This window comes from Labrus mixtus, chromosome 20 (genome assembly GCF_963584025.1).
Source record: "Labrus mixtus chromosome 20, fLabMix1.1, whole genome shotgun sequence".
NCBI lineage: Eukaryota > Metazoa > Chordata > Actinopteri > Labriformes > Labridae > Labrus > Labrus mixtus.
Window position 1 is genome coordinate 5,747,783 of NC_083631.1, and position 10,854 is coordinate 5,758,636.

General features: G+C 42.9%; 1 protein-coding gene across 1 annotated transcript in view; it reads left to right on the forward strand.

Moving 5' to 3' along the window:
* The first annotated feature begins 1,595 nt into the window (after positions 1 to 1,595).
* cyth3b (cytohesin 3b) overlaps positions 1,596 to 10,854 on the forward strand; it is a 39,087-nt gene continuing 29,828 nt past the window's right edge. The window contains exon 1 of the mRNA XM_061065809.1: positions 1,596 to 2,005. Within this exon, the coding sequence (XP_060921792.1) occupies positions 1,987 to 2,005 (19 nt within the window). The 5' untranslated portion in view covers positions 1,596 to 1,986. The remainder of the gene's footprint in view (positions 2,006 to 10,854) is intronic.

Below are 10,854 nucleotides of genomic sequence, written 5' to 3' on the forward strand. Positions count from 1 at the left end.
GGTATCTTCAATAATGTACTTAGCATGTAATACTGGCACCCCACTATAAAAATACTTCATTACAAGTCCAATTCCCAAATAAAAATGGTTACTCTGTATGTTGTTGCACAGGTACAGGACAGTACAGGCCTGTTAGAATGTGTGTACCTTTCCCCTAGAGCAGCGTTCCCAAACTTTTCAGCTCACTGGGCACCCCCATGTCCCCTGAAGAGGTTTCGGCATAACGTAGCGCACTACCACGTTCACAAAAGAATACACCTGCCTAAAAACCATTAAATTATTTTATATGTTAATTTATTGTAAGAAAGGCTAGAAGCAGAATACAAGTCATTTCTCTGTATAGACTTTATCACTGAGTGGACATAGAAAACTGAGCAGACACACTGTTGAGTTCATCTTTATGACACCGACATTGTTGATGTGTTCACATTTTTAAAAGTATTTTTACACAGTAATTTCATTTTCATTTAACTTAATGATATGGCTTTTTTGGAAGGCATCTCACGAACCCCATCTTGGTGGCTTGCGACCCCCCCGGGGGGTCATGACCCCCACTTTGGTATACCACTGCACTAAAGTAAGCTTTGTAAAATACTAAGAACCAAAGAGCAATGTAAAAAATAAAGAAGCAGAAACAATGTACATAATGTAAAAAATACAAACTTTCATAAAACATATATATATATATACATATATATATATATATATATATATTGTCCTGATCATGTTGCACATCTATTATACAAATGGAAAATGTTCAGAATATGATTGACATTTTTATGAGCCTTCATTATCTCAATTCTCAATGTCTGTTGTGACTTCCATAATACCATAAAACTTAATGTAAAAATAAAATCCCATCCCAATTTAAGGCCCAGTCCCCTTTACTGTTTACCTGTGGCTGCACACTTTGACAATATAAAGGCAGGTCTCAGTAAGAGGCCTTCATACATTTAAGTGTACAATAGTACAATAATTACAATTGAAGAAGGGAATAAAAGATTAGAAGCAGTAACAAAATGAAAAAAATAAGATTAAAGATTATAAGAAGATGACTGCACATCACAAAAAATTGAAACAGGTAAAGGATTAACTAGGCTGTACAGAAAAGCAATAAAGGAATATTAGAGCAGGACACCAGAAGAAGGACTAATAGATACAAAGATTAATATTAATAAAATAAAAAAAGGAAAGATCAATTGAAAATCATTAAAAAAAGATGACATCACATAAAAGTGTCTTAAAGGTTAATTAGTTTATTATTTGAAAGGCTGTAGAGTAGCATAATAAATCAATCCGCACAATCAATAACAATGATATATCTGTTTTTATCGGTAGCCTATAATATCATTGTTGCCTGAAGTCACATGGGCGCAGAAGAGGTAATGTAGTGGTGCTGGGATGGGATTAACAACTACAGTCAAGTTACACAAAAAATAACAAAATACTTCCTTTTGTGACTTTCAAAATAAAATAAAACAGCATTGTTACAAATGTTCGTCCTTTATTTTGAAGACGCAATTGTAAAAATGTCCGCTATACTTCCGGTTGTGTTCGCTGCAACTTGACGCAGCCGTGTCAACTACTCTCCCGATACTAGTGGAGTGAAGGCGTATTTGGAGGGATAACGATAACACACTCGGCCACAGTGGGAGAAAAGACACGGCTGCTGCTGCCACAGTGACTAACACACGTACACGAACACATACACACACACACACACACACACACACACACACACACACCGCTCACCGACTGCTTGAACCGGAGGGACGGTCCTCGCGACTGTGAGGCGTAAATGGCCACAACATTTCCCAAAAGAAGACGCTTGCCCGCAAGACAACCTGTGCACCAGATGCGTCCTGGAAATTAGGACGCGTTTTTTTTTTTTTTTTGCTGTTCATTAGACCCTTTTTTTTTCACACTCAAAGGGAGTTTTTGTCAGCTTTTTCTTTGGACGGGGATCTTGATCAATACACTGCAATCATGGACGAGGATAACCAAGGTATGATTCATTCTGTGCATTCAGATCGCTAAACTGAGGCTATTTCAGCACTGACAGTCAGGAGAAATGTGCCTCTGTAGCCTGATAATGTTTATCAGTGTAGAATTGTATAATTAGAATTATATTTGTGGTTAAGATATCGATTTAGGCTTTTTATTTCACTGATGTTAGTGAGTTTCATGCCTGATACAAACAGCAACATTGATCTCATCTGTCCTCAGTCAAACATCTTCCCTACATCAGCATTTTCTGCCAGAGATGAAGTTACTTCACTATCTTGAATGATAATGGTTAGAAAAAAAAAAGATGTCTATTTAATGTGTAGGAACTGCTGTGGTAGAAATATTGACATACATTGGAAGGAAATGAGGCTTGAAACGACCATCATGAAGACTTGACAAATGCTTCTGTGTCATGTTGTGTTGCTGTGGCCAGCAGACTTTCTGTTTGTTTATCTGAGCCTTCGTCAGCAGCAGTGGAGCTGGTGTCACTGTGGAACCAACAGGTCTCCTTCCCCTCAGTCAGCCGAGCTCCTTCCATCAGACATGGATTCATGTATTGACTCATTCACTTCATCAAAGCTGCTGGGTTTGTTTTCAGAACGTGTTGGCACAGATGTGTCACTGCAACACAAGCCCGAGGAGCACGTTTACTACACTTACAGATGTTCAGCACAGTTTGGGATTTGGATTTTGGGGGAGTTGACACAGTTTTAAAGAAGTGCATGCTCTGGAAACTGTAAATTATTGAATGATGCATTTCTTATTCAGTGTAATAGTACAGGATAAGCAAGATAAGCAAATGTAAATACTCAAGTATGAAATCGAATCATTTGTTCTAGGGCTACTTTAGTCTGAAAGCCTACAGCCTACAGATCCCTGGACACGGCATGCTAAAGACACCTGTCCCCTCCTACATAGGAACAAGACACCTAGACTGTTTACAGCTATTTTGCATCTTTTGTCGATAATTAAGCGCAACTTTAAAGCCATTATGTAGCTTTTTATGCTAAATTTAGACTGCCTTTAGGTTCATTCTAGTAATCTTTTATCTTATTGTTATCAATTTGTGTCTTGTTGTGTCTGTTCTGTGTCACTTAGTGTTTTTAATTCTTGTACATGTTTTGTGTCTCTACGTGGTCATTAATCATCTTTTGATGACCACTAAGCGTGTCTTTGAGTAGGTCTTGTAGGTCTTTATGCTTGTAGTAACTGTATGTGTCTTTGTGGTCTCTTTGTTGCTAGTCTGTGTCTTTTTATGACAGTTTTAATGTTTTTTCTGCACATGTGGTAATTGTGCATCTTCTTGTGCTCATGTGGTGTCACCTTGGGATAGTTTTGTGTCTCTGACTGGTTCTGCATCACTTTGCATTCAGTTTTTACTTGGGTCTGTATTTTATTTTTGGTAGTTTGCCCTCCCGTTTTGTCTCTTTCTTTGTAGTTGTGGTGGATCTCTGTGGTTTGTCATTATTGTGTGCGATTATTTCTCGTCTCTCTATGGACGTTTTGGGTGTCTTTGCGTCTCTGCTCTGTTTTTATGCCTCTTTTTTATAATCTTTTTGTGTTCCTTGAGGGTAGTTTTGTGTCTCTTTGAGGTTTTGAATCATCATTTTTTGAGTGTATTTGTAATACATTTTAGCGCCTTAGTGGTTTTGCATCTTTTATTTTGTGTCTTTGTAGATGTGGATCTCTTTGTGTTTGTATTGTGTGGCTGTGTAACACTTCTTAGCGGTGGCAGGTGTCTTTTTGTCTTTGGGGTCTTTGGCTTCTTTGAGTTCATTTCTCACCCATTTGAGGTTGTTTTGTATTAAAAATCTTTGAGATCTTGTTCTCATTTCTTGGGTTTGTGAGATTTCTGTCTCTTTGTTGTTGTCTTATGCCTGTCTGGTTTATTTTGTATATATTTTTTGAAGGTCATTTGATGTCTTTGTGGTGATTACTCAGCTTCATGTGTATCTTTCTTAGTAGCTGTGGGTCCATTTGGAGTCTGTGTAACGTCTATAACCCCTCATACAGAGTTTCAGAGTGTTCTGGTCCAGATTTAAACTTCCAGGTTAGAAAATGTTACTCCTGTTCTATTTCACATCTGTAAGTCAGCAGTATTCACTTCTCGCAGAGTTGCAGGAAGTGTCTATTTGCTGGACTATTGCAATGTGTGGCATGCAGGCATAAAGCTGTCATTGTGCTGCACAGCCGGCCCGGCCTCCAGCGGTGGCGCATGTCAGCACAGCCCCATGTACAGACATATGGTGCTGTGATGCCAGCCAGGGATAGCTCACAACAGCCGGGAGCCAATAAACACACACAAACACACTCACAAGCACATATTCATTCACACACTAAAAATTATGTTTTTTCCTTATGGCACTGTTTGCAGAACTCACATGGAAATACAAGGTCTGCCCGATGCTGATCTTTTCTTTTAGTTTTGGTGCTGATGATGCTGAGATGAGCAGGTGTGGGTCTCTCCAAGGTGAACAAAATTGCCTGTCTGATTCATCCAACACAAAGGGAGACGCACTTTGCAGGAGAAGGAAAGACAGAAAGTGGTGGACAGAGTGAGATACCGGGCTGTCAGATGGAGAGCAGACAGCTACAAAGGCGAGAGGATGGAAAGAAAGTGCGACTGCAAAAAAGAGTGACAGTGAGACATTCTTAGTAGCAGTGATGGTGAGATGTCTGAGAGAAAACGAGACAGCCAGACAGGAGGTGTGTGTGTGTGTGTGTGTGTGTGTGTGTGTGTGTGTGTGTGTGTGTGTGTGTGTGTGTGTGTGTGTGTGTGTGTGTGTGTGTGTGTGTGTGTGTGTGTGTGTGTGTGTGTGTGTGTGTGTGTGTGTGTGTGTGTGTGTGTGTGTGTGTGTGTGTGTGTGTGTGTGTGTGTGTGTGTGTGTGTGTGTGTGTGTGTGTGTGTGTGTGTGTGTGTGTGTGTGTAGACGGAATAAGGCGGGTGGGATGAAGTGCCAGAGTAAAAGTTGGAAACTTTCCAAAGAAGTATGGCGTGCCAGCAGTGAAAAAAACAGCGAGGGATGGTGAACTAGATATTCCAACTGGATCAATTCTCCGAAGTATAACAGGAGTGTCTCCCAGAGAAAGTCCTTCTGTTCGGTCATAATTAGCTCAGTGAACAGCGAGCGGCCATCCGTAACCAGCCACTGAACCAGGTCACACTTCTGATGGAGATCCAATTTTCATTTCTCTTCCATTGCCCTGTGATTTTTTTTTTCTTAAAATCTTCTCTCTGTTGAGCACCGAATACATGTTCCTCTCACATGCTTGTACCAAGGCGCTGTAGACGACAGGGTTGCCTGGTTTGTTAATCCACAGCTGCAGTCCGGACTGAATCATCTCAACAGGTATTCAGGGTCCTCAGAGAATCAATCCAGACTTTTCTTTCTAATGAGGCTCACTTTGGGGTTGTGAATGAAAATGTCTGCAAAACAACTGCATGAATTGTTAGGAAACTCAGTACAGACTTTTATAACTTTCCAATTTATCCTAACAGCTTTAGCTGACACGCATGACAGCCAACAATACAAAGCCTTTTGCCACAACAGTCATTCAATGGACAATGGACCGACAGGAGCCCACATAGCTGTGCTACAGTAAAGCCTGTCCAGCTCACTGTAACACATTCACGTTTTTGCTCCTTAAACTTGTCGGGGGATCAACTTCAAGTCAATTGAAATGCTCCCAAATGTGGCCCAAAAATGTAAGGATAGCCCCTAGTCTTAGCTTGTGGTTACAGCTTGGGAAGTAATACACTTTCTTGGCATTTAAGATAAAATTCAAGTGGTTTATGTTATGTCATTTTGTATTACTATGCAGGAAGTGCAAAGACAACATGATGCTTCATATTATCCTTAATCAAGGAAATGTCACCAAGAAAACATGAAATAATGTCAAGTTATCATGTTCTGTCAGCAGCAGCTCTACATGTTGAAATCAAACCTATAAAAAGGTCAGATTAGTTTCTCCTCCGTCATTGTTGTTGCCAAAGCTGATATCAGATATCCTGTCCTTCTTGATTTTCATTGGCTTTAAGGGAAAGGTGACATTGACGAGCGCTGCAGTGTTCCAGGAAATTAACTTTTTTCAACGGGAAGTGATGTGAGCGCAGCAATAATAAAAAAAAAAACAGACACTACGGGCATTTTGGCACACTGAGGGCTAAAAACGCTGAACTGCATTGTTATTTTTATTGAAAATGGGCGCTGCCAGCACAAATAACTGTGTTGATGGACACAGGTTTTTATCCTGTTATATCTATGTTTTTTTTAGATGTCAGTTACATTTCTGCAGCCACAGTTGGCCTTACAGTAAGGCTTAGAGAAAGCGGGTCCCAAGCAGCCCAGCTGACACGCATGACAGCCAACAATACAACGCCTTTTAGCACAACAGTCACTCAATGGACAATGGACCAACATGAGCTCATGTAGATCTGCTACAGTAAAGCCTGTCCAGCTCACTGTAACACATTCACGTATTGCACGACTCACTCTGACAGTCAATCAAATGCACAGCGTCTCTGCATCCTCTGTTTAGTCTTTTTGTTAGTGTGTGAGCTGTATGCTGTGTTCATTGGCGAGTTCACGAGTGACGGGCATATGGTATGAATCAGAGCATTTATGCTAAACACTGGCCGCACAGCTCGCCTTGTGACGACTCGCGAGCTTGCCTTCAGACTGCTTCTATTTACACGCTGTGAAAAAAACAGTCATTTAAACTTGGCAGCTCAGTGCGTCTGTGAGTGTGTGTGGTCTGCAGGGTTATGGCACACTGCAGCCCAACTCAGGCGGGGACCGACGCTCGCAAGCTTTGAGATCTCCAAGCCGTCCATGTGCCCGCCGCAGAGCAGTGCCAACACTTTTCCTCCTTCATTCAAGATTTGTGTTTTTGTCTTCAGAGTAGATTTGCAGCTGCTGTCTTTTCCCCGCAGCCCACACGCTGCCAGGAGGATAAGAGAGGGGCGTCTTAAAGTATTCATCAAGTGTAAGAACAAATTGTGCTTTAAGAGTAAACAGTTCTTAGACGGAATATCTTCTCTGTCCATATTTTAACTTTTGGGAAGGGTCACCTGGTTCAGATATCCACAGAGAGTTGTGGTTTTCAGGAAAGTGGAAGGCAGTTGATGTTTACTTCATACCTGAGGACGCTCTGGCAGGCAGTGGAGGGTCTGTGTGGAGTCTGTGAGTCGGTGGAAGACCTGAGGGCTGTGCAGGATGTTAGGGAGCAGCAGAGGGATGATGCAGCAGAGGCTAAACCACTTTAGCTATTGCAGAAACGAGGTCTAGATAGATAGCAATGTCCTTGGTTGCACTTTTTCAGGAAGGTTGAGGAGCAAAATTTAGGGCCTGTGTAGAAAGCAAAGAAAAACACTGCTACTGTATGTCTGTCAGCAGGACATTAGAAAACGACATCATGCAACCTCTGAGACTGAGTGTCCACTATTTTTCTGACCTGAGGTGGAACGGCCTGAACTTGTCCACAGGAAGAATCATCTGCTGAGAGCTGTAGCAGTTCAGTGAGGTAATGCACAGGTAGAGCCGGGCAGTGTGGCAGAGTAGTGACTTGTTACTTAATATCACACATCTTATGTAACACCCTCCTTCAGCTGGTAACAGAGACCTGGCCTGGCTTAAAACTGAGACCTGTATCTGGCTCATACCCACATTTTAAAACATCTGACGCAACTGAACCCATCTGGATTTGCACACTTTGAGACCCAAAGCTATATTTTATGGATGGATGGATGTATATATTATATCCCTATGTTGCAGCCCTATTTTGTCCATGACTGCCTGCACTATGAAAGGAAAAGACTCTCGGTTTCTTTCTCTCTGCGTGTGATTGCCAAAGAGTGCGTGCGTTTTTCTCTGTTTTGACTGACGTGTTTTCTCACTGCTCACACACACCGGTGGCCATGCACCAGCGATCCAGCTCAGCACGGCTCAGTAACTGCTCTGAGATGGGGAGATAGAGAGGACTTGTGGCTGTATGTTACTTGACGTTTTTTTTGTTTTTTTCCCCTGTATAGACCAAAGTCTGTGTTTCATCTTTGGCAAAAAAGGTCAGTGAGCACAGAGGGCCCTTGTTCAGTTTGACCTCCCAGAATATCAGATAGCACACATGACATCCCCGTAGTGCTTTAAGTTGGACTATAAGACCCCATATGGAAGTCTGGATTTGGCTTCAGTGTGGATCTACTTGCATCAATAAAAGTTTAAAGTGAACTCGAGGAGTGTGTGCAAATCCTCTTGGACCTCTGCTCTGTTTTCTCTGCCTTAAAAACACTCTGAAGTACTTCACCGAGTGACTAAGACGCTCATGGCAAGACTTAATTTCTGTCTGGAGCAGAGGAGGAAAAGCGCACGGGGGTTTTCAAGAAAGTATCCTGTTTCGTCTTCATCTAACAGACCGAGCAGTGTTGAGAATGTCTGCAGCGCAACAGGGATCTCTCTTTGCTGCATTAGGACCATCGAGAGGAGACATGAGGCACATCAACCCTTTTTTTTTCTCCTCTTTGGAAAGAAAAAATCAGAGCGTGCTGAAAGTCCCAAGAGTCTGAAGCCATGTGCTGAAGTGAAATTCAGGCGAAGAACGTCCTGCTCCACTTGGGCCTTTGTGGAAGTCTGGGTTCATGGCTTCCATTAAAGTGTGTGTGTGTGTGTGTGTGTGTGTGTGTGTGTGTGTGTGTGTGTGTGTGTGTGTGTGTGTGTGTGTGTGTGTGTGTGTGTGTGTGTGTGTGTGTGTGTGTGTGTGTGTGCGTGTGCGTGTGCGTGTGCGCAGTTCAGTTCTGTGGAAAAGGAAAAAGTGGAGGCCATGCAGACCGGACAGGAAAAGGGAGTGTTGGAACAATTATGTAAGTGCACAGAGATTGTTTGACCTGCTGAAGATGCAGGAAAAAGGTGTATCCCCCGCTGACCACCAGTACATCCAGTGCTTCACACTCTGAAAAAAACACAACACACACTCCAAAGGCCTGCAGTTTACAATAAAAGAAGCATGTTGGCATGAAGGCGCCTTATTACACAACTCTGATTTTAAATACAGACAAACGATAGTTTCTTTTAACAGATCTTGCATGTTTGACCAAAAGCTTCACCCTGCCCGCCTGCAGCTCATTTTCACTCGTTTTAACTTGCAGTTCTGAGCTGTTTTCAAACCAAGGTCTTCAAAGTTTTCAATTACTCATGGTTTCTGTTCCCATCTGCTTCCAGGGCTAATAGATAAACTGAAACCTGTTGAGCCAAAAAGTCAGGCACGTATCCGACACTTTGCTCTGTGCTCCACTCTTTTTTACTTGGACATCTCTGCTTTGTCCCAGGCCATTTTGTGTGTTTGTGTGTGTGTGTGTTTCTCAGGGTGTATGTGTGTGTTAAGAGCATCTGGCCTGCCTCCAGCCTCTAACAGCCCTCTTGTCCTCCTCCCCCCCGGGGCTCGTGGCACTGCCACTCCAACACCAGTCCTGCTTTTAAAAAAGGGATTTGTAACACTTACTCAGGGGGTCAACGTGTCAGTAAACTACTACTGCATGCTCTCAGCCTTTGCCAGAATACACTTTTTCTTTTCTGTTTTGCAAAGTGGGCAAGTTTTCACCCCCTACCCCCACTCTCTCTCTCTTTTTTTTTTTTGCTGCTGCATCATGCAAAATTCATCCTTCTTTCATCAGAGGAGACGCAGAGCTTTGACGGGCTGCTGGTGCTTTGATGAAGGCGGAGGCGTTTGCAGCCCAACTCTTTCCCTCCACGTCCCCCCCCCCCCGTCATCGGCTCGCTGCTCCTCAGAACGACAGCCGTGCTCTGTTTGTCACCGTGAGGCGGCTGCAAAAGAGCGCAGCAGGATGACCGCGTGACACAGCGGCTCTCGAGCAAACCTGTCATTGTGTTTATACACGTGTGCGTGCTGGTGTTTGCACAGTGAGTCAGTTTGTGTAGGTTCAGGAGAGAGGGATGGAGGTGGAGATATGCAGCAGTGACACACATTCAAAGACACTCGGAGGAAAACACGGATGCTTGCATTCAGATTCTCAAAGTAGGTTAGTGGTGCAGCGCCCGGCCCAGCTGTGTGTACCTCATCGTCTCTCTGCTTCCACTCTATCACTTGTGGAGGCGTGTGTGTGTGTGCGTGTGTATATAAATGTGCACTCATGACTGTGAATGTGAGCATATCTTTATATGGTGTGCACGGAGAGGATTAGCGAGCCCTCTCCATGCATAGACAAATGGAGGAGATCAAGTGGGGAGGGATATGGATGACAGTTAGTGGATTATAGGTCAGGGACTCGGGCTGCTCACTGTCACTTCACTACTGCAGTTACACACGCACATAACACACACACCGTGCATAAAAACAGGATTCAATCATGACAAAAAGGCAGCCCTGAAAGAAAATAATAAAAGAGATAAACTCCCTTGTGTTTTTCTATTTCTGACAGTGGAACCGTCTGTTGTGTGATTTATCGTTCACTGTGTCACCCGGATTTTCTTCCCTTCACTCTGTATCAATGTTATTTTTAGGCCTTTTTTCCTCCTGCCCTGACCCTGGATTTTGTTAAATATAGTTTTCAGAAATGCGATGGCTATTGTTGTTGTAGTGAAGGCTGTGAACGATCAAATGAACGGGCTTGAAAACGGCTCCAGAATAGTCCACAAGGACATCGATAACCAAGTCTTTGTGAGGGGACAAAAGCACTTTGACTCATGGCTGCCGCTTTCTGCAGCTATGAACACACACACACACAAACACACATACACACACACACACAAACACACAAACACACATACACACACTTTTTCTTTCCTTGACCACGGTCTCACTTCCACAACTCATAGCTCAGGATGCATCAATGTC